Source organism: Pituophis catenifer, unplaced genomic scaffold (assembly GCF_029215685.1).
Source record: "Pituophis catenifer annectens isolate HBS135680 unplaced genomic scaffold, rPitCat1.0.hap2 SCAF_2, whole genome shotgun sequence".
NCBI classification, from domain to species: Eukaryota; Metazoa; Chordata; class Lepidosauria; order Squamata; family Colubridae; genus Pituophis; species Pituophis catenifer.
In genome coordinates this window covers 148,903,661-148,927,235 of record NW_027256882.1, presented here as the reverse complement: position 1 = coordinate 148,927,235, position 23,575 = coordinate 148,903,661, and the positions used below count along the sequence as shown (strand labels likewise).

At 42.1% G+C, this 23,575-nt stretch overlaps 1 protein-coding gene across 2 annotated transcripts in view; it reads left to right on the top strand.

Moving 5' to 3' along the window:
- Positions 1-22,353, top strand: part of LMBR1L (limb development membrane protein 1 like) — a 31,908-nt gene extending 9,555 nt beyond the window's left edge. The window contains exons 2-18 of one of the 2 annotated variants that reach the window (XM_070937758.1): positions 3,701-3,785; positions 6,694-6,724; positions 7,630-7,769; positions 8,603-8,706; positions 9,155-9,281; positions 11,618-11,686; positions 12,432-12,496; positions 13,166-13,241; positions 14,216-14,299; positions 15,565-15,641; positions 17,014-17,091; positions 18,127-18,157; positions 18,493-18,524; positions 18,704-18,829; positions 20,540-20,606; positions 21,065-21,226; positions 21,762-22,353. In XM_070937758.1, the coding sequence (XP_070793859.1) occupies positions 3,701-3,785; positions 6,694-6,724; positions 7,630-7,769; positions 8,603-8,706; positions 9,155-9,281; positions 11,618-11,686; positions 12,432-12,496; positions 13,166-13,241; positions 14,216-14,299; positions 15,565-15,641; positions 17,014-17,091; positions 18,127-18,157; positions 18,493-18,524; positions 18,704-18,829; positions 20,540-20,606; positions 21,065-21,226; positions 21,762-21,820 (1,413 nt within the window). In that variant the 3' untranslated portion in view covers positions 21,821-22,353. Of the gene's footprint in view, positions 1-3,700; positions 3,786-6,693; positions 6,725-7,629; positions 7,770-8,602; positions 8,707-9,154; positions 9,282-11,617; positions 11,687-12,431; positions 12,497-13,165; positions 13,242-14,215; positions 14,300-15,564; positions 15,642-17,013; positions 17,092-18,066; positions 18,158-18,492; positions 18,525-18,703; positions 18,830-20,539; positions 20,607-21,064; positions 21,227-21,761 lie in introns of both variants that reach the window. The other variant, XM_070937757.1, reaches the window with a different exon arrangement.
- Positions 22,354-23,575: the final 1,222 nt, after the last annotated feature.

Sequence of the window (23,575 nt, the reverse complement as noted above, 5' to 3'; positions counted from 1 at the left end):
TTTTGCTGCATTTTTACGACTTTTCTTGACACAGTTGTGAAGTGAATCATCGGAGTTAAGCTAATAATATGGTTGTTAAATGAACCTGGCTTCCCAGTTGACTTTTCTTGTCAGAAGGTCGTAAAAGGTGACCCTGGGACCTTGCAGTCGTTATAAATATGAGTCACTTGCCAAGCACCTGAATTTTGGTCACATAACTACGGTCATAAGTGTGAAAAGCTGCCATAAGTCACTTTTTTCAGTGCCATTGTAACTTCAGATGGTCACTAAACGAACGGTTGTAAGTCGATGGTTTACCTGTACACTGTGAAATATATCCGATCCGGAGCCAGCAGAAGAAATTCTGAAAGGCGCAATACTTAAAGCTCCCATTGAAGATTACTTCATCAGTTGTGACTAAGCAAACCTTGGGGATAGCATAGCGTGTGAGCCAGCCTATGATTTAGGGATCTATAATGCTGATTACATGGATTAGTGCAGTAATTAGTTAGAAATGCCTGGCACGGTCTCCAGCTTTTGGAGTCTGTCTCTTCCAGAGGTTTGAAGCCCTCCAGGTTTCTTGATGAATGGCCTATGCAGCATTCAGCTTCCTCTCTTAATAAAGCTCGGAAGGCGGGAACCATCTGTGTTTACATTAGAGTAGCCCATAAGGGGAGCCTTTTAAGAAAGGTTGCCTGCTCTCCTTGGCTAGGGGTACTTTAATCTGGTAATGAAGAAATGAAATAAAAAGCTGCCTGGGTCTCTTAGTTTGGAACCCAGGATGCTCCTCTTCTGTTTGAAGGTTAATTTTGGGGCATCATAAAGGCGGTGGAAAAAAACCACTTCTTCCTGCCTGGCTGCATAGCACTCTGCTAGGTCATCTCTCAGGCAGCAACGCCAAAGCACATCATACTACAGGATGCCAGCTGGCTTGGAATGATTTTGTTTTGCTCTTCTGCTTCCCTTTTGGGTGAGAAGAGACTGTAACACCACAAGCTGTTCGTTCCTCTTTCCACCCAGAACAGGGCAATGGGAATGGGATTGATATAAAATTGAAGTCATGGCTTCCTACTTTAGAAAAAAAAATAAAATACTTGCCTGCCTCTTCCTTGTTTTCTCCCAGCCTTGGTTCTTCCCTTGTTTTCAAATTTCTGCATTTCTGTATTTTTTTTTATTAAGAGTTCTGAAAAGAAGGTTAAAAAAAGAACTAATATAAGGTAAAGAAAGGGGGAAAAAATGGAAAAATAAAATGGAAAGAAATAGAAGCAGCTTCCCGATTTTTTTGCAGCAAATACAACTACAATGGGGTCCTTGGCGCTGTCTCAGTTTGCTTGTTTTTTGCAAACATTTCAATACTCAAAACTAGGTAACGGTATCATCATTATCGTCATGAGTTTACACTGATGATATTACCTAGTTTGGATAATGAAATGTCTATAAAAAAAAAAACAATCAAGCTCAGAGAGCACTAAGGATCTCACAGTTCAACCCCTGAGCTACAAATATTCTCTTACAAATATAACTACAATTACAAAATTACCTCTTACTCTAAGCTTTTTATTTTTTTCTAATCATCAAAGCTGTAAAAGTTAAGCTCATTTTTTTTCTGTTTCATGCAAAAAGTCTATAAGGGGTTTCCGATGAGCAATAAACCTAGATATTGTCTTTTCCCTAATCAAGGAAATTAGTTTGGCCTTCTTGGCAAGCTTAATCATTTTCAGTATACTTCTGTATTTCTAAAGACTGGAACCTTGTTTCTGATGTAAAGCTGAGATACCACATATTTGTGGCCATCTTTCTTACTGTTGAAATTCCTTTGAACGGGATTGGTTACATTTTAGTAGCAGTCTCTCTTTTTATAACTTCAATTCTTTGATATGGTTTAATCAGGGATGGGCAAATATTTTACAATAGATTCTGTGAGAATCCAGTTCTATTGGCTATTAGGGTGGAGGGATTTTGGAAATCCATCAAATCTGGATAGTACCAGATTGAAAAAGGGTAGTGTGCAACCTTTGTCACGTTTTAAAATAGGTCTCTAGTGTAAGGTGGGCTAGGAGCCTGCAGCATTTAATCATCTCACAGAGGGTTGCTTTCTTTCTTGAAGAACAAAATTTTGGAACCTAAGAATGCAAAGAGATGACCCTTTAAATTAAACCTGGTATGTTTTCAGGAGCATCATCTGAATGTTTGTGGGCAGCCCAGTAAACCTATCATGTGGCAGATGAAGCATCCGTGTTTTCTTTTTATATAACTAGTACTTGTTGGGACTGGAGAGCAATTTAATGCTCATTCTACAAAAAATAGCTGGAGGATTATTTTGCAATGTTTATTTGCCTAGAGAGCTCTGACCATTCAATTTTCAGATTTAGTCTTGTTTGTTTACATAGCTTCACTGATGGGATCTTCTTTTCATGCTTAGTTTTGTTGTTTTAACTTCTGAATCCTGTTTCAGAAATGCGCGTATTTGGGGAGAGTATGTGTTCCATTTTATGTGAAGTTCCTAGAGGAGGCAATTTGGCTTCAACTGAAAGAATGTCTGAAAAGGGGAAATCACAATTTTTCACAATTTTTAAAAAATTACTGCTTTGCTTTCTTCCCATAGTTATGATATTCCGAGTATTGAGGATGAGCTGGCAATGGAGTAGCTAAGATGTAGAATAAAGAATCAGAGATATATAGCAGTCAGACTAGAATAAAGGTTGAAACTTGCTGATCCACTCTTCCTCCCACTTCACTTTTCCGTTCACTCCTTCAGTTGTAAGCGTGACTTGGGGGGATGGGATGACTTCAAAGCCTTCTTTAGAAACTGGCGTTTTCAACACTTTCCTGAAACGGTTTCTCTGTTGCAATTATTCTTTCCTGTCACACACATTGATGCTCTAGGTATCATTCCTCAATCATAAATGTGGTTTTCCAGTGTGGGTGCTCTTCAAACCTATCCTATTATTGCTGCCATCTCTACCGCCATCTTTCCTTTTTGTATCTTTGAACCCAGTCTAGATCTGGTATGTAAGCACGTAGGCTGCAATTGCAGGAAAAGGCTGACAATTTCCTGCTTTCATGTTTCCTTGTTTTGTTTTGCTCTCTCCAGTTCTTAAATCATTGCCCCTTCCCAGGTTTTGTTTAAAAGTATGTTAGAGAACCCAGATAAAATTAGAGGAAGAAATGTGGCTTTGCTCAAACCTGCTGGCTGCTTGTAGTTTGAACTTTTTTTAAGCTATTACCATCTGGTAGACGGTACAGGATAATAAAAACAAGGACAAATAGGCTGAAAAGCAGCTTCTATCCCAGGGCAGTAACTATATTGAATTCTACTGTATAGTGCAATATTAATGCAATATCGGTTTTCAATTCAGTTGTATAGAATGTGAAGGGTGTGTGTTTGTGTTTTATTTTTATAATTATAATGTACACTGAAGATGGCATTTAATTTCGTTGTACGAGGTGCAATGACAATAAAGTAAACTAAACTAGTTTGAAGAAATGTCATAAAGAAGTGTTGATAAAGGAAAATTAGAGGAAAATTTAATGCAGTGATGGGAATAGAACAGTTTTGCTCAGTAACTAGGATAGAGAAGATGATGATCCTACAGTATCCCAAATTGTGTTCCATTTGCCCTGGATGAAGTGGGGTGCATATCCTCAAGAATAACTGGGAAGAGGTGACGATGAGTCATGACCAGCATCTAGTAACCAGTTTTTCTTTCTCCTCCCACAGATCTGCACCCTTCTTTTTGGCAGTCTCTACATCCTGTGTTACTTCATCTTAACCTACTTCAAAAGGCACACAGACTTCACTACAGGTAACTGGGTAGGCGGGCAAATCAAGGCCATTTCTCCCCTACCTGAATGGGCAGATTTCAGTGCCAAGAATTCTCAGCAAACGCCAGACCTACTGGGAGCCGAAAGTCATCCGTCCAGGAGGTGTCTAGGTTTGGGAAAGCTGTTGTAGGTACATGGTTTCAGAAGGCAGTTTTATTTATTTGTTGGATTCCCAGCTTTGTTAGATGCCTTTTCTTCAGAAGTGTAAGTTTTTCTCGTTTTTCCCAGGAGCAACAAACTTATGACGTGGGCTGGGTTGAGAGAGAGAGAGACTGGCCCAAAATCACCCAGGGAGTTGAACATAGACTGGAACCTGTGTCTCCCCTTTGTCATTCCCAGTCCTGAACCACTATACTATACCACCATTGAAGTTGTGGAAGCCATGCAGGACATGGCTTTTTAGAGTTTAGAGGGAGAATGAAACTAGCAGTGTCCCTTGATTTTAAAATTTCCAAAATATGCGTCCTGCTCAATTATGCTCAGTACTGTTCAATCAGCAGAGTTCACATTGCACAAAATGTTCTTGTTTAATGCTGGGTTTGCTGAACAACCCACAACTTAAACTCACTAAGGTCTAAATACTACTGTGGCTGAATTCACATGCAGTATTACATTATGTCAAAATTAGGCAAATTGCTTGATGATTTAGCGCACTGTGGGAATCTAGCCTTCTGTTATGCATGTCTTCAAAGTGAACATCTCTGCTGCAACAACATTTGCATTGGCAAAGGTTTGGCCTCTCTCAACTAGATGTACGCCAGAAAATCATTGGCTGGATTATTACTTCTACAATTCCCAAAAGGAAAACTAGTCCCAGGTCAGCACTGTTGTAGCTGTAATTCTGATAGATCCAGGAGGGCATCAGATTGAGGAAGGTTGTACTGTTATAAAATCTTGGATGCTTCTGCAACAGCTCAATTAATACATTAAGTTGTTCTCCTTTAGCAGATAACAACTTCTTTGTTTGATCATGAACATCTCTGTCAGCCAGTGTGAAACTTGATGATCTTCCATAACTTTTCTCAACTGCCTTGTATGAACCTCAGAGCATCTATCTCAAACTTGCCAGTTTATTTTAGCAGAATTGGCAAATGTCCCTTTGCAACCACTTGGACTCTATATAAATTGTACACAAAGCAATGCATGAGTGGACTCTGTGGGCTCCCTCCAGTTAGCTCCCTCAGGCTTCAACTCTTGAATAACTTCTATGCAGATTGCCTGCAAATGAAGCTTCCAGAGACAATACACTCTCTCTGCCCCAAATGGAAAGATTTCTTCCCCAGAGTTCTCCTGCTTTGCAACAGCACTGAGGTATCTGCACCCAGTCCCTGTAGAAGGATTTTTTGTCTTTTAAATTAAAGTTTGTTTGTGCTGCTGATAGTTTAGTTGCCTTGACAGCAGTTGGCCTAGGGAATTTAGCTCTTTTTCCAGCTTAGCAATTTTCCAACTGCTGGGCTTGTAGTTTAATGCTAACACTTATTAGGCATAAGGAATATGAGGAAACAGTGGGATGTGGCTACTTTTAAGATCAATTTGGAGAGACAATTTGGTTTTGCTCCTATACTGTAACAGAACATTTTTCCTAGATAGATAACTACAGCATAGGGATTCCCACAAAACCTTCCTTGTGCTACTCTAACCCTACACAATTGAACATCAGATTCATACGGAAATTTTTATGTGTGCAGTTCTAACCACCCAGTCTGTTGTCCTATGGCTGGAGAGAGGCACCAGTCACCACTGTTCCCTTAGGATACAATATACAGAACACAACTCCTGTATATTCTACTTTGTATTCTGAACTTCAAGGAAACCACCTTCTCTGAGGAGAGTTGAATTTATCTGCAGATGGCGGAGGAGAAAAAAAACTGTATCTATCTCTTTGCGATAGTGAAGACAGAGTACCAGAAACTTATAGAGTTTTTTCCTAACTGAATTGAACAGTAGCTTCTGTCATCCCTGATCAATTAGCCTGTTCAAATTTATTGGATGAGTTTTTGTCTTCAGCTGCTTATTTTATAATTGATTATGCTGAACAAGAAGTAACTTCTACTAATCCTGGAGAATTCCTCTCGTAGCCAACTTTCTTCTGTGTTTCCACAGTATTTATACTGTATATTACATTTTGCCCTTGCATAAAGTCATGGCTTTGCAGTGAGCTAGGGGGACACTTTGCACTAAAGCAGCGATGGCTAACCTTTTTGCCATTGCGTGCCAAAAGCGTGGGGTGTACAGGGGGGGTCACACGCGTGCATGTCCACACCCATAATTCTATGCTCCCCGCGCATGCGTGTGACACCCTGCGTTCCCCCCACTTTTTGGCACGCGATAGCACAGGCCCGTTTTTTGCCCTCCCCAGGCTCCAGAGCCTTTCTAGGAGCCTGGGGAGGACGAAAACAGCCTTCCCCACCCTACCAGAGGCCCCCCGGAGGCCAGAAACGGCCCGTTTGCCAACTTCCATTTTCACCTATATGGCTCTGCATGCTACCTGTGGCACGCATGCCACAGGTTCGCCATCATGGCACTAAAGTGTCCTGAGGTGGGTTTAAAGGTTGCCTTTGTTTCACCGGAATTCAAGCAGATCTAATATAAAATATTCTGTCACCAACATGGAATATGGTAAAGACTAAATGGCATCTTTACACTTCCTGTTAGGAATATTTCATGTATGTTGCAATTAAAAGTTTGTCACTGGATGACACAAATTCAGATCTCCACTCCCCCATGGTAGCGGGCGGTCATAGGAGGAGCTTAGAGTGATGAATAGTCTACTTCAGTACACTGGCAAAATGAACCTTAGATGTTATCTTGGGTTCTTTGGCAGAAAAGTAGCTTTGGGCACTTACTATTACAACAGTAATAATAACACTTTTTTTTTTCTATTCTTAGTTGATGAAGATGCTGCGGTCAATCGGATTGCGTAAGTTCCCTCTTTTTTCCTCTTAAGATATTCATAACTTTCCTTTCCCCTTCCTTCTTCCCACTTTTGTGTTTTTCTTTTTTATCATTTTAGGACTATTTTTAAAAAATTGAAATGTCCAATAAAAATGCATCTAATGTGGATTTCAAATATGAGGAGGAATTTTGTATTTCTCTTAGATCTGGGCATTAATGGTAGAGAATGTATTATAGGCAGCCCTAGATAGCTGCCTTCAGACTTTCAAGAATCCCTGTCCTCTTCAGACACTCTTCAGTGGTTTGATGGTAAGATGGGCAGCATATATGTTTAATAAATTTAAAAAATTAGAAAAGGCATTCTTTTGCATATGTTTATATAAAAATAAAGCATGCATGCTTATTCAGATTCACATACATAAGGCATTCACGTGGAATGTTAAGCATACTGCATTATCTTACCTCCCCATTAGAGGTTGCTTCTCATCCAGAAAGTTAGGTTTCAGCTGCCCACCAAGCCTGAAAGGACTACCACTTGGGAAAAATTAAAATTTGAAAGCCTTACTTATGACTTCAGGCTTTCCTTAACTGGAGCTGCTGTGAATTTTGATAAGACTCAAGTGAAAGAACTGGTCCAATAGAAGTGTGTGTGTATGAGAGAGAGAGGGGAGGGGAGGGGAGAGGGAGAGACCCTCATCAAACAAACTTTTTTGCTTCCTGTGTGAGGTGAACACAGCTGCTCTTTCCTTGTCATACTGAAGTGTCTCCTTCTCATCCTTTGAACATGGCGGACCAAGGAGATAATGTCTTTCTATTTTGGGAAGAAAGTCGTAAATATGAGGAGTAGTCTGTGGCTTTGCTGTGCAGCAAGCAGTGTCAGATGGATGTGGACAAGCATCTTTATCCTTTCTTTTGTGTTCTTTTGCTCAGGCTGTGGCTGTGCACCTTCACTCTGGCTGTGTCCCTGGGAGCAGTACTTCTGCTGCCCTTCTCCATCATCGGCAATGAAGTCTTGCTTTCCTTCCCTCAAAATTACTACATCCAGTGGTTGAACGGCTCCCTCATCCATGGTGAGGTCCCTGCAATGCTTCCTCTTTGGGCATGGAGGAGGGGGCCATCTGTCTCTGTGGGGAGAAGGAAGGAAACTCTCCCCTCCTTCTGCAAACTTTCATAATGGAGAAAACTTGACTAGCAAGAGGGATTAGAACTCTCAGGCAAGTTGCAAAACCAAGTCTTAGCAGATGATGGCACCAAGTTGACCTTAGTTGATCAGAAGGTCAGATCTAGTTGGTACATGGATAGGAGACCAAGGGTGGTAAAATGGATTGGGACCTCAGAAAAGCATTTGGGGACATAAGAATGGGAAACCTCTTGCGTAATACTGCCAGTTGCAGTCCTGAGAAGGCAGTTTCAATTCAAAGGGATCTTTTTCCCCTTTAAAAAAAGGGAAGAAAGCAAAATTAGCACCAAAATCTGCTTTCCCTCTTCAGAGTTCTCTGTGTCTCCCAAATCCTAGCTTCTCTCCTTTGAAAAATCCCACAATCGGCAACATTTGTGTTGTAGAAGCAAGACCCTGCAGGAAGAATCCTCTTAATTGTCTGGAATTGGCTCCGTCTGAAAAAAGCCACTTCAGAGCAGGGGCTGCTTAGGGAAAGAACATCGGTTTGAATTCTGTACCAAGCGTGTGTGTCAGCGCACCCTTTCTCTAAAGGTGGCTGGGAGTTTCAGCTTTGAGGGGGCTCTAGGATCCATCTTGGAGAGGAAATGGGTGTCCCCACCAGAGTTGGGCCCCTGTGGATTATACCAGAAATCAAGGTGGCTAGCGGGAGCCCAACAGGAGAAGGAACAGGGATATGCCTTTGAAGAGCATAAGGGAATTTCTTTCCCTCTTTTCTGTTCCTAGGACTCTGGAATCTTGTCTTCCTCTTCTCCAACCTCTCCCTCGTCTTCCTCATGCCCTTTGCCTACTTCTTCACGGAGTCAGAAGGCTTTGCTGGATCAAAGAAGGTACCAACTTCCTCTTTTTTTAAAATTTAATTTATTTTTATTTACCCACTCACACAAACACACACATACACACACATTTGAATTCCTACACAAAATAAAATTTAAAAACCATCTTTTTAAAAAGTAGGGTATGAAAAGTGCAAGGAATAAAAAAAGAAAGAAAAATAATACAATAAAAGTAACTTCCAACTTTCTTCAAATACAGTTATAAATACCAAAAAATCCTTTGCTCTAAAATTTAAGAGAGTACAGTATTTCTATAATCATAAACAATTCAAATCGTCAAATCCCTCAAATTAAAATTTCCCTGCTTTCAGTTTCAAGCAAAAAAGTCCAAAAGTGGTTTCCACCTAGAAACAAAATAATACCAGCTGCTTCTTGAAGGCTTCTTATCCTATTCCCAGCTCTGGAGTGGAAATAACTGTCCTCCTTTTCTCCTTCTGTGCAGGGGATCATGGCTCGGGTATATGAGACTTTTGTAGTCCTGCTATTGCTAACCCTGTTGGTGCTGGGAATGGTCTGGGTCGCCTCTGCTATTTTGGACCAGGACGGAGCAAGCAGGGAAAGTCTCTATGGTGAGTTATAGTAGGGGAGGCTTTTCGCCCCCTACAGGGATATACCTTCCATTGCAAGGGGAGATTTGAGCCCCCGGTAGCAGGGAGCTGTGAGGAGGGCCCTTGAAGACCCTTGAATCTACATTGCCAGGTACAGCACTGGTCTTTATTTATTTATTTATTTATTTATTAAATTTCTATACCGCCCTTCTCCAAATAGGACTCAGGTCTCTAGGTTGCCCAAACTTTAGCCCGCAAGCAAAAATCATCTTGTTCTTATCCCTCATCATCTCATCAGTGGAGCTGAGTTGTGAAAGAATTGTTTGGTCCATTTGTCCAATTTTTGTTTGTTTGGTCAGTTTGTTAGGCCAGTTGGGTCTAGCAGTTAAGATATTTCCCTAGGAACCAGGATATACGGTGAGTTTTATCCCTGTCTTAAGCATCAAAAATTGGCTGGGTGACTCTGGGTCAGTCACTCTCTCTCAGCCCAACCCACCTCACAGGGGTGTGTGTTGTGGGGAAAATAGGAAGGAGTATTAGGAATGTTTGCTGGCTTGGGTTATTTATAAACAATAACGAAGGCAGGATACAAGTCAAATAAAACAAATAAATTAACTGGGTGCTTCCGACCCAAGGTTCTCCATGTAGACGAAACACTCCAGTGAATAAACAATAAGCTTCTAAGAGCCTAGCTCCCCTTGGTCGTGCCTCATGAAAACCAAGCAGGAAATGAAACACACGACTGGATGGTTGGTCAGCTGCAGATTCAGAAGAACCAGTTCTGCCTAGCAGTGATGTTTGAGATGAGAAGGACCTTTTTCTTTCTTTGGTCAATTCAGAAATGCTTGAGAGCAAGAAGCAGCGTAGTGTAGTGTAGTGGAGTTTTGGTAGAATGAGAGAGAGCCAAGATTCTAGTTCCCCCTCAGCCACGAAAGCTCAGTGGGTGACTTACTTTGGGCCTGTCATTCTTTCTCAGCCTAATCTACCTCACAGGATTGTTGAGGGGAAAAATAGGAGGAGGGAATGCCCAGAGCCGTGGTGGTGCAGTGGTTAGAATGCAGTATCACAGGCTAACTCACTGTTCACTGCCAGGAGTTCAATCCTGACCGGCTCAAGGTTGACTCAGCCTTCCATCCTTCCGAGGTCGGTAAAATGAAAACCCAGATTGTTGGGGGCAATAGGCTGACTCTGTAAATAGCTTAGAGATGGCTGTAAAGCACTGTGAAGCTATACATTAGTCTATTGCTATTGCTATATGCCATTGGTCACCAACTGGTGGTCTGTGGACCACTGGTGGTCCGCGAGAAAATTTTAGTGGCCCGCAGAAAAATTATTTGCATTTTTTATATTGCACTAAATCGGGGGTCCTCAAACTACGGCCCCTGGGACAGATACGTGCAATGAATGTGTTGCTGCAGAGAGTCTCCCCCTTCGTGGTCTTTTTGTGCTGGTTGGAGGAGGGCAGAAATTCGGACTTGGGGTCTGCTTCGGTCTCCTGGGGCGGGGCTTGGGGCGAAGGCTGGAGGGAAGTGCCACTGGTGGTGAAGAGCCAGAGGACCTTGTTCCAGTGGGACTGCATCATGGCCTGGAACTGGCTGACCATCTCAGCCCGCTGAGCCTCCAGGTGCCAGTACCTGGCCTTGCACTCCCGCAGGTCTTCCCTCTGCTTGGAAAGCCTATGCTCGTAGTCCTCAGTGAGGTGCTTCTACTGAGCTGATCAAATTTGAACTGAGCTGTTTTGCCAACTCTTTCTCATGGTGGCTGCTTAGCTCCAACAATTGCTTCCTGTTGGGGCCCTAAGGAGCCCAGGCGAGGAGGGGCTGAAAGGGGAGGGGTGAGTAGAGGCTGGAAAGGTGCCCCTCGACATGAGTGACATTGAGTTGACCACGCCCACCAAGTCACATGACCACTTAGCCCCGCCCACCCAGTCATTAGGCAGATCATATTAATGGTCCGCAGGATTTAAAATTATGAATTTAGTGATCCCTGAGGTCCAAAAAGTTGATGACCCCTAATATATGCTACCTTCAGCTCCTGTGTAAAATCCATGATATAGATCTTAGAAGTAATAACTTGGGGTAAATATAATCAGATGGCCCTCGTTCAATATTTTAATTCCTGCTTTCTGAGAGTCCTTATTTTGTATTTAGTAGGATCTTCAGCTCAGTCCTGGGAAATCTAAGAGCCTTCAGATATGGCTGAATTCAGTTCCCAGCTTCCCCTTGTTCTTGGCTCTGATGATTGGGGACTGTTGGGTTTTGAAGTTCAGCAACATCCTTGATATTTCCTAGGCATGGAGGTCCATGTTTTTTTTTCTCCTGGGCTGTAACCTGATTGTAAACTTTTTTCTCCTACAGATCTCTGGGAGTACTACCTTCCCTACCTCTACTCCTGCATCTCCTTGTTCGGTGTCCTTCTGCTCCTGTGTAAGTTTTCACTTCAGTCATGTCTGCTGCTTAAGAGTTTGGAACAGAGAAGGGGTGTTTTTATCATCTGCTGCATAGTTCTTTGAATTGTCAATACTGGTAACTGACAATGTCGGTTGTAGATGTGGTCTGTTATAGAAGTATTACGGTTTCCTAGAGTGCTGGGTGTTCAGCTGGTCAGTTGAGACCCAGCACAGCAACTTTTTCTAACCACCTCTGCGTGCATATGGACTGCAACTCCCAGAATTCCTAGCCAGCACTGTCCTCACCTGATAGGTCAGAAACCCCACATTCATCCATGTTAGCTCAGAATTCTGAGGGTTGAAATTCTAAAGCATTTGGAAAGAGTTGGAGAACGTTGCTGTGTTGGCTCATCATTTGAAAGAAAAAGTGCCTCTTTGAATAATGCAATAGGAAAATGGTAGATAACACGAATGTGAAGATAATAACTTGAAGAGCCCGAACTCAATAATCTGTTGCCCTGTAGAAAGAAGTGACTTGGGTTCATTTTTTATTTTTACATGCTGGATTCCTAGAATGGCATCTGTTTTCCACACCTGCTCTGTGCTGGACTGAGAACAAATGATGGCATTCTGGCACAACAAGCAGAGAGACTTCCTTTCCTGGCAGAACCTATCAACTTTCCTAGATTGTGAAGAACAGTGCCACCTTCTGGCAAGAGATGATCATTAGGAAGTTATGTGCTGGGGCTAATCACAATTGTTCTCTCTCCAATTCTTTACAGTGTGTACACCCTTTGGTCTGTCACGGATGTTCACTGTCACAGGAACACTGCTGGTAAAGCCCAGGGTAAGATAACTTCAGTCTTTCTAGGCTCAGTTCCAAAAAAAGGGATAGGGAAATTAGCATCATTTATGATACCAAATCAAGCTGTAGGGATGGTCTCCTTTCTAGCTAATAATGAGCAAACCATTATTTGGGAAGGAAGTGAAACAAGCAGGGCCAGAGGTAAGAATAGATTAAAGGAGAGGTGGGGACACATCAGGACTGCAAGATCCCTTCCTTCCTTCCTTCCTTCCTTCCTTCCTTCCTTCCTTCCTTCCTTCCTTCCTTCTCTCAAATCTAGTTCAATGGGTATTATGATTTGCATTACATAACTTGTTGCCCAAAACTGTTTTGATTGGTAGAATGAAATAAAGTCACCATTCTTCCACCTGAAAATCCATTGCTAATTATTCCTTCTCCTCCTCTTCCTCCTCCTCCTCCTCCTAAACTGCTTTAAGCAACATACTATTGTTGCTGATGTTAAAACACTTGGCAGATAAAAATCCCTGCCATTATTGCCAATCCCACAGATCTATCAGTTAAACCATCTCTTAACCACCTACTCTGCAACTTTACTTAGTTGATTGGGAAAGACAAAAGGCATCAGCTGTAGAAATACATTTTTCTGGAATGGTTAAAGCAAACAGCTTTATTCCCAGTAGGGTGTTAAGTGCATTTTTCCTGTCTTTTCAGCTCCTGGAGGATTTAGATGAGCAACTGAGCTGCACGGGATTTGAGGAAGCTGCCATTTCTCGCAAGATCAACTCTGGTAAGTGCCCATTTAAGGCTGGACAGAGCTGAGGCTTGGGAATTCTTGTGCTTGGATTTAGCAGACAGCTGAAATGACTATTCATTCGCCTATTTTCTATCCCATTGCAATCCGTATCGGATTCTCGATGGTGTACAGCACCACAGACCAACTAAACCATTAAGACCTCTACAATAAATACTAGTTCTATATAAAATCCATTCAGAAATGACAGAGCTGACATACAGCAATCATCGTGACTGCATACACACACCAGTCTACAAGGGATCTCCAGAGGAGCTCCATTTTTAACATGTTTTGAAAGGGCAATTACAGGTAATCCTTGCTTAATGATAATTGGATATGGCAACTCCATTGCTAAGCAACTCCATAAAGCATAGTATCGCATGACCATGCCAATTTATGGCGGACGTTGCAGCAGTGCCAGTTGCTATTGTTAGATGACTCCAGTATGGCTGCAGCATTCTGTAGTTACATGATTGCTATTTGCAAGCTCCTGCTGGGTTCCCCATTGCTTGTCAGAGGCCACCTGGAAGGTTGCAAGTGGTGATCATATGACTGAAGATGCTGTGACTTGTAATTGCGAGGGGTTGGCATGCATCCAAATTATGATCATGTGACGGCTGCAATGATGAGGACCCATTGTAAATCCACCACATTCATCTCCAATGTAACTCACTGAATGAGTAGTCATTCAACAAGAATTACCTACCCCGTTTCCCCCCAAATAAGACATCCCCTGATAATAAGCCCAATCGGGCTTTTGAGGGTACGGCAATAAGGCCAAGCGTTTATTTCAGGGTTCAAAAAAATGTAAGACAGGGTCTTATTTTCGGGAAAACATGGTATATATAGGGCTGTGTCCTGGTGCAATGAGAAGCAGGTTGCTGCATATGGGCATTGAGGCTGATCCAGGTTCTATCTCTTTACTCTCTCTCTCTCTCTCTCTCTTTTTCTTTTTTGCTTTTGTTCAGGGAAAACATCCTGCTGGCTCAATTTTGATATGGAAATGTTGAGACAACAATACCTAGCCATTCATGCACACAGGATAACACTAGGTAAGAATAAAATGCAATGTGGAAAGGAGCTGGCTGCTCCTGCTCTTTTGTCCGTGGAAATAACTCTGTTGCCCCTCTGTTGATTCCACATAACCAACATTTCTAAATACTCTGATTTGCTCTATCAAAACAGTCCTATTTCCTATCCCTTGTGTTCTGTTTGTTATTGCACCAAGCACTGCTTTTATTTTATTTTTTTAAAGTATGGATAGATCGAACAGTTATGCAATGCTAGCCTGGGAGTACTCAGATTAATTTCCCTCTTGCCATACAAATGGCATACTAAGATTTTCCCAGATGCATTCACATTCTCTATTATGTATGCCTTCCACGCTTTTTCAGAAACTTGCCAGGACTTGGGTTTATGAATTTATGATGGCACAGCAGGGAAGCCTTCGCCCTTGATTGCTATCCTAAATCTGCTTATGCTTCATTTAGAGCTAGAGCAGGAAATGGATGCCTTCCAGATGCTTAGGCTATAACCTTGGTAATCTACAATCTGTTGGGATCTGGATTAAAATTATGAAGGGGAACCAGTGGTGGGTTGCTACCGGTTCGCCCCGGATCAGGCGGCCGCGGGGGGCTCCACCCACCCACCCAAGTGTCTCTGCGGATGTGCAGAAGTGTCGTGCGTGAGCGCATACGCGTCCACGAGAGAACCGATAGCGATGGGATTTGAAACCCACTACTGAGGGGAACAGATTACTTACCTTCATCTTCTAAACTTGAGATGGGGCCATAGGAGACAAGATGACTCCAACCTAAGAACTAACATCACAAAGATGCCGGGTCCTTAGCTTTGGAGAAATACCTGAGAAAATACAAGATTGAATATGTAGTGGGATCGAGGCCTATAAATTTGAACAGCATTTTTGCTTTTTATTATGATGGTTGCTTCTTCTTCCTTCTGGGCCTTTCTTTCAGGCTTCTCTCCACATACTTTTTTTTTCTTTTTTTAAGAATTAAAAAATACGTTTTAATACTTTTAAAGTATTTAGTACTTTTAATACTTTAAAAATACTTTTTTTAGTATTAGCTCCTTTTCTTTATTAGGTGTTATTTTATTGGAGGCAAACTTCTTATTCGAGGCTGACATACCTCACTCTATTGCAGTTAGGTTGTTCTTCTCCTTAGGAGGGAAGAGAGCTTAAATGGGGTTATCTTGGAAGTGAAAATTGCCTCAAGAGGCCATGGAAAATTTTCATTCTTCATCCAATATAACTTCTCTGTATCGTAAGTGCATTTCCCCCCTCCTTTTTTTGCAGAAACCCGCCGCAAAGCTTCTGCTTGGCAAAGGAACCTGGGCTATCCATTGGCTATGCTGTCTCTGCTGTCATTGACGGTAAATTCTGGGGCTGAAATTAATTTTAAATTTCTATTTTGGTTTATATCAGTCTTTAAATGGTATTTTATCAACAGCACGCGGCCATCCAGATAACACTGGACAGTAATTCCTGTTCATCACCACGGCCGTGTTAGAACACAATGTTTGCAAGGCGACCTCTTCCCTGTCCCTCATACAGATCGGCCTCTCCCAACTTTTCTGCATTCCAGTTTTTGGGAATTTCACTTTTCCATCTCCAGCCTTTAGACTTGCCATATCAACCTCCTGAAGTCAGGAAAATGGTCTGTAAATGATTCCTAAGAAGTTTTTTTTAATATATATATATATATATATCTTTATTTACATCTACTGTATATGCCGAAGAACAGTGTATTGTTAAACTGTAAAGTAGCAAAAAGAGATACATGTAGATGTTTATGTGTTTAAGTTAGCCTAATACAGTTGTTTCTCAACCTCAGCAACTTTTAAGATGTGTAGACTTCAGCTCCCAGAATGCCTTCTGACTGAGGAATTCTGGGAGTTGAAATCCACAGGTCTTAAATTTGCTGAGGTTAAGTAATCGCTGTAATAGAACAAGGTACGCAGTAGTATAGGTAATTCCACCCTGAATGGAGTAGCCACTTGGAGGCAGCAAACAGTTGTTCCAGAGAAAGTTATTGAAGACTTTAGAATCCTTGTTTTTACCTGTCCTATTAAGTCCATCACACCAGATTTTGGACTTGATTTGAGTGTAGTGCAGGAGTTTCTAAATTTTTTGCCGTCAGACCTCACCTCCCTTTAGTGAAATCATAATTGCACACCCGAATAAACACAATGAAAGTAATATAATGAAACTTTGGGGAAAGTGGGTTTATTCTAACAATGTAAAGGTTCTTCACACCTTCCCTGGACTCTGCATGCCCCTCCCCAGGCAAGGGACACCACAGTGTTTGGGAAACTCAGGCTTAGTATAATGTGTGACTTTGTTGTCATTGTGATCTCTAAGCCATAGTTTATAGATTAAATTTAGCTGGTTATAGGACTTTATACTACAAGGTCTGGTTATCAAATCACATCTTGGGCAGTAAATGAACATGAATAGAATTCACTGAGGCAGAAATACAAATAATTGGTTATGTTATGCTGAGTCTGTAGGCAGCTGATGATGTATGTATCCCTAAAAGAGATTCTTCTTCCGTCAGCTTTCAAGTGTTTATATCTAGGATCAATGTTTGGCTTGGGAACCAGGTTTCAAAGGTGCCTGAAAAGTCCCTGCTATTATTTTCAAATGTTGCAGATAGTCGTTTAAGGTGCAAGCTCAGGATGCAGCATGGAATCCTCTCTTCTCTTACCTTTGACCTAATACTCAGGTTTACATGGTATTTTCTAGGGTATCTCTGTTCTGGTTGTCTGCTTCCATGTTCTGGAGCTGCTGTTAGATGATGCTGCAATGCCTCGAGGAATCCAGGTGAGGGCACAAAAAGCACCTGATCCCTCCTTGGTGCTTTTCTGATGCCTGGTTTTCATGTGCTGCTTCTACACCCTGAATGACTCTGTCAGATGTCCTTATTCATCATTCAGATGGTACACACTTGCTTTAAGTTGGGGCAAAATTCCCAATTCAGGAATCCAGCATCTATCCTCCTTTCCCTAGGGAGAACTGGTATCCCATAAGCCACGGATGGCCAATTAATTTTCCCAAGGAGCCACGTGAGAAACTGGGACTCTTGTGAAGGGTCAAAGCAATAGGCTGTGGAGGTGCATAGGTATGCACGGAGACACATATGTAAATTGAAAAAAAAAATAGCAGTTGCCTTCAAAATAAAGGCAATCCACACAGACTGGATAGGGACAGCCAAAGGGCCAGATATGGCCTAGGGACCATAAAATGCTCTAGTCTGCTATAAGCTTTTGCCCCAGGAGTGTACTTTGCCCCAGAGAATAAACTGGGCTCCAGAAAGATATATTCTACTATTATACATAGTGCATGGAGTAAACAGGTTCCCTTGAAAATGAAACTCAGCTGCCTCTACCTTTTACTTCTCCTTTCTGCATCTTCTGATTTTGTTTTAGAGCTCCTCAATCATCCAGAACAGATGCAGAGAGTCTTTATAGAGAACTCAAGGGAGAGATGGTCATTGCCTTCCCTTTGTCCAGTTGATAGAAGCTTCTCCTTCCATTGAAGAGGCTACTGGGAGGCAAGCCATATATTCTGCTTTGTTTGATGATGGGAAAATGCAAAGAGCTAAGCAGGGATTTAAGCTCGTCAACCAACTTTAAAAGACAAGTTTTATGACAGCAAGGAATAGCAGGATGTTTACAGAAAGGGATTCCCCCAGCAAGAATTTGGTTTGGGTTTCAGCACTTGAGTTTTTAATATGCAGAAGGCATTGTAATATTTCCCTTCCCAAAGTATAACCCAATTCCTTTTCTCATTCTGCAGGATGCACCACTTGGAAAAGTTTCTTTCTCTGTCTTTGGCTCTTTTGGGGCAGCCATGCAGGTCATTCTGATATTGTATCCTTACTGGAATCTCCTTCATTGCTCTTGGTGCAGTTAATGCCATTCATGTTTAGCAAGAAAACACTCGTTTTTTCCATTGATCTGTTTCACATTTATTTTCACTTGGTTGGACCCTCTCCTAATTAATAATCTGCTCTGGTTTTCTTTCATCCTGTCTCTGTTATTGAAAGCCATCATGTAACTATTATACTGAGAGTCTTCTCTTCTATGAGTTACTCTATTCCAGGGGTGTCAAATTCTTGGCCCGCAGGCCAGATGCATCACGCGCTAGCCATGCCCACGCCTGGTTTAGTGAAGGGGAAAAAAGTCACAATATGTCACGTGATAACTCAAGTTTGGCACCCCTGGTCTATCCCCTTTCTGAAGCCATCCAAATGGGTATCTCCCTGAACCCAGCACTGTCATTTGCAAAGAAATCTTTCCTTTTTATTGTCGTGAATTTTCCAGCTTCCATTTTACTATAAAGTTGCATAATCTGTGTATAATATGGATAGTTGTAGTCTTTCTTTTCTCAAAGACCCGTAACATAAAATTTAATTGATTTCCATCAGCTGAAGATAAGTCTCTTCTATTCTTCCTTAACCTTCCTTAGTTATTTAATGATCTCCTCTGTTGTGGGATTCTATAGCTCCCCGTTTTTCATTAAACTGCTGCCTGAACAACACAACACAGCCATGACTAAGGTAGGTCTTCGTCCTATAACATTTTATTATTACTGTACATATTTTCACTAGTGAAACCTCTGAACCGTTAGTTGAAACATTGTTCATGGAATGCTAGAAATACAGCAAAAAGGAACAATCCTTTTAGCAGTTACAATATTGGAATAGATCAGGGGTGTCAATCTTGGCAACTTTAAGGCCTGTGGACTTCAACTCCCAGAATCCCCCAGCCAGCCATGCTGAAGTTGAAGTCCGTAGTTCTTTTTTTTATTATTAGTGAATTTTAGCAGAGACAAGCAAGGGCTTCTAGTTTGAAAGAAGAACCCTTGTGTTTATTGCCTTAAAATGATCTCTGTTCAAAAGCCAGTTATGCATCTGCATTGTTCAAAAGTCACAGTTTCCTGACTTTCCATGGGTCTGCTAGCTGTTTAAAAATACTGAGATTGACTGAAATAGGGGGTATCCATGCCTTTCCCCCATCTTCATAATTCCAAGGGTGAGAAGAGAAACTGGAGACTAACAAGTCTCCCTCCTACAATCTTCCCCAGCCTTCAAAAATGTTCCCAAATCCCAGTTTGGGAATATTGTCACAGGGTAACAGATATGAGTGATTTGCCTTCCAGATGTTTCCTGCTCCCCCTCCTACCAGTGGTGAAATCCAATTTTTTTTATTACTGGTTCTGTGGGCGTGGCGTGGCGTGCTTGGTGGGCATGGCTTGGTGAGTGTGGCAGGGGAAGGATACTGCAAAATCTCCATTCCCACCCCACTCGGGGGCCACCCAGAAGTGGTATTTCCAGTTCTCCGAACTACTCAAAATTTCTGCTACCAGTTCTCCAGAACCTGCTGGATTTCACCCCTGCCTCCTACCCTTTAAATCTCCAAAGAATTCCAAAATCAGTCTGAAAAACAGCCCTTGGGAGGAAATTTGCCACCAAATCTGGCAGCACAATGTCATTGGGAACTGGCTGCGGTTTGCCGCAGTTCTGGATTAAGGAACAAATCCCCACGCATCGCATGTAGCTATTTGACAAGCTAGATGTTGCTAGTGTTCAGCAGTCAAACGGGACTGATGCAGAGATTGCCTGCATTTTGGAGCAGAAGTACTGTAGAGTAGCGATCCCCAACCTTTCCGGTTTGGCAGTCCGGAAGGGAGGGAGAGGGGACGGTTTACCCCCTCTACCCTCTTGATTGGCCCGGGGGGTGGGTGGGCGTTGGGGACCCCTGCTGTAGAGAGATGCTCTTTGCCAAGAGCTTGGTCTTTAGATCTCTCCATGCAAAGTGAAAGGTGTGTAAAATGCTGAAGACCCTCAAATTGCGGAGAGATCACTTGCAGTCTCTTCTGTCCCTCAGAGGGAACAAACTGAACCTGGTAAAGAGAACCTATGGGTAAAGGAACAATTAGAGCCACTTTGGTCTAGTGGTTAATGCACAAGGCTAGAAAGTGGGAGACGGTGAGTTCTAGGTCCACCTTAGACAAAAAAACTAGCTGGGTGACTTTTGGGCCTATCACTCTTTCTCAGTCAAAGCCACCTCACGGGATTATTGTAATGGGGAAAATAGGAGGAGGAAGGAGTATTACATATGTTTGCCGATTTGTTATTTGCTAAAAAATAATAAAGGTTGTATACAAATAAATAAATTACAAATTTTTGTATATGTTTGAATGTGTGAGATAAAGGCAGCCACTGGCAAGAATGCACATCATTGTTTTCAACTGTATTTCCTGGCAGATCATTGGGAACTGCGTCTCCCTCTTGGTGTTGAGTTCTGCACTCCCTGTGTTGTCTCGCACGTTGGGTGAGTCTTGTTCTTATCCGTACGGTTATCTATAGCTTCCTGGGTCTACATATCAGATTGATCAGTCAAATAAATTTATAGCCTCATTGTAAAAACTGGAGCTGCTTTAATTATGAAAAGATATGCACAGATGAAACCTTAAATACTGTGGTAAATAAAAAAAAGGTGAATATAATTATCCTGTTTCTGCCAGTAGCTCTTCCGAAAAGATACAATAAATGGTAGAAGCACTAAAATGCTGTTTCCTTGGAAAGCTTTTCAAAAACTTTTGGTGCCAAATGGGATATATTACTTCTTTAAATGAAAGCAAAACTTGTTTAGGTGCTCAATTCTGCCCCAGATTTGAAATGTCCTGCTAGTCAAGACAGTCCTTCTCCAAGAGCCAAGATTGAGATTGGAAGACGAGTATATTTCTGGTCCATTATTGTCAGCCTCTTTCCCTCTACTTTTTGTTTCAGGGATTACAAGATTTGACCTGCTGGGAGACTTTGGGAGGTTTAACTGGCTGGGAAATTTCTACATTGTTTTCCTCTATAATATGCTCTTTGCTGGACTCACAACTCTTTGCTTGGTGAAGAAGTTCACCTGGGCTGTGCAAGCAGAGCTCATCAGGGCAGTCGGTAAGTATGTCTGGATGGTCTTCTGGGATTGGGAGGGGGGGGAAGGCAGCAGGTGGCCTGATCAACCTGGAAAGGAAGATCTCTTGCGTAGCCTAGGGCTGGAAGCCTCTTCTTTTTGGATGGCCAGTACCTTGTTCACCCATCGCATTGAATCATACTATCCTTTTTTTTAACTTAGTGCCTTATGTGAACCCAGTCAATTGTTGTTTATTCAGAAAGTTAGGGCTAAACCAGTTGGGCTTAGTGTATGTGTATATATCTGTGTGTGCCAAGCTTTTGAGTTTGAGAAAGGCTTGGAACTTCTGTTAAGTTGGCCTGCTTTCTGTTAAGAAGACCTTTCTGCCTTGATTGCAAGCTGGCTTGTTTTGTTCTTTTTACGTGCTAAACCTGTTGGCCACTCTTAAATCACTTTTTGCAAATGGCTTGCAACGAACAATAAAATTGTTGTGTCGCATTGGCTTTCTTGTTGCCTAAATAGCAAAGAACGAGACTGCAGGCTTGACTTGTTCAACTATTTTTCTTTTCTCTTCTTTAGGCCTCCACAAGCTGCCTCTGCCTGTGACCCGGTCTTACCAACCGAACAAGCTCAGCTAAAATAAGAGTTGCGTCTGGATTGAGCTTGGCATTGACTATGGATGGACCTTTCTGAGTTTGTGCTCGTGTTCTGAGCCAATCAGTGAAGGGGGAGGAGGTCAGGAACTTCCTTCTTCTGATCCTTGTTTTGACTGACATCCTGACAGGACCGTGAAATGAAGAAGCCACGTCCTTCAGTCGCATGGCCTCTTGTTCCTGCCTCCCAGAAGCCTGAGGAACGACAGGCTTCAGTACAAAAAAGGCCTTTGAGACTTCTATTAAGGTGCTTTTCTGGCAAGAGCAAGAGAATGTGCAGTTCACTAAAAGAAAAACAATCAAAGGCAGCAGAAGTAGGTTATGAAGAGGACAAAGAACTGAGACCAATAAATAAAATGAGCTGCTGGACTAATTTTTAGGGGGCAAGATGAAGGTTCAGCCTGCTGGAGATAGAGCTTGTGTCCCTTATCATGTTAAGAGATGCTGCCGTTCTCTATTATTGGGGGCTTTCCCCTTCCCTTTTGTTTACATGTGTCTTAAAATTCATACCTACCCTGGCCTCCTTTCTCTCACAAAATCCTGTGGTCCAAAGAGGCCAAGTTCTGAGTGGTTTTTTAAACTCGGTTTCGTACCTCACTCAAGTGCAATATAAGTTGGCATTATTGGGCCACGTATTCCATTCAGCAGCCAACTTTGTATGTTTGTGTGTATGTGTGCGAAGGAGGATTGTTTGAGTTTTGAGCGTGTGTGTCATTCAGAATGACTACTATAACGCGTTATGCTTTGCTCTTTCATAGCAATAGGTTTCCACATAGGATACAATCAGTTTTTCCTTGATGAATTTTTTCGGTTTAGCCCAGCCAGGAAGAAACCACTGCCATACCATTATGGGGCAGCCAATCTTCTGAGTCCAAAGCTCAAATGTCAAGAATATTCATACAGCCTCTCTGTCTTCTTCTCATTCATGTCCGCTTTGGGGTAGTAAATTCCTCACTGAGTGGACTTCATAAACACTTTGCCTAATTTTCCCATTCATATTTTAGGAAGGGCATCCCAGAGGCATTGTTCAGTTCTCGTAACAGGCCAATTAGTTCCCTTTATTGGTAAATATTGGATGCTTCAGGAATATATGGATATTTATGCAATATGGTAGAGAAAACTGTATTTTTCCTCCCCCAACTATTCATAATTGTTTGAGGTCTTTTTTTATTAATGTCGGGGCCATGGAATGTTACCCCTGCTCCAGAAGTTTTCAGCTTTTTTTGCGTGACTGGCATTCTAGCCTCATGTCTGTATCTACTGTGAATGCTTCCACTGGAAGTCTCTCAGTCCTTGGATGCTGGACCAGATGCCCTCTTATATTCAGCTTTCGTGAAATAACACGAAGCTTGATCCTTCATTTTGTGATGAAAAACTGTAAGCAGGTTGGCTACAAATGGGAAGACGGCCATCAGATGGGCCAGCATTGAACAGAAGGGTTCAATCATCATCATGTGGTCTATCTGACTTGCAAGCATGCTTTTTTCCAGCAACAAAGCTCCTGTTGTAGATAGGTAGGGTTAGCGAGCCTCACAGCTGCCTTGTCTATCGTTGCAGCATATCCCTTTGTGCATAATTGAGAGGACTGAAGATTACATTGTGATGACAGTGAGGCACTTGTCTCCATAGATGTTAAAGCTGGCGCTGAAAAAAGTTCAGTGTTTCAAATTCTGCATTCTCCACAGATCCACTTTTAACCTTGCCCAAAGAGAGACCTTCAGAAATGGATGTCCTGCATTT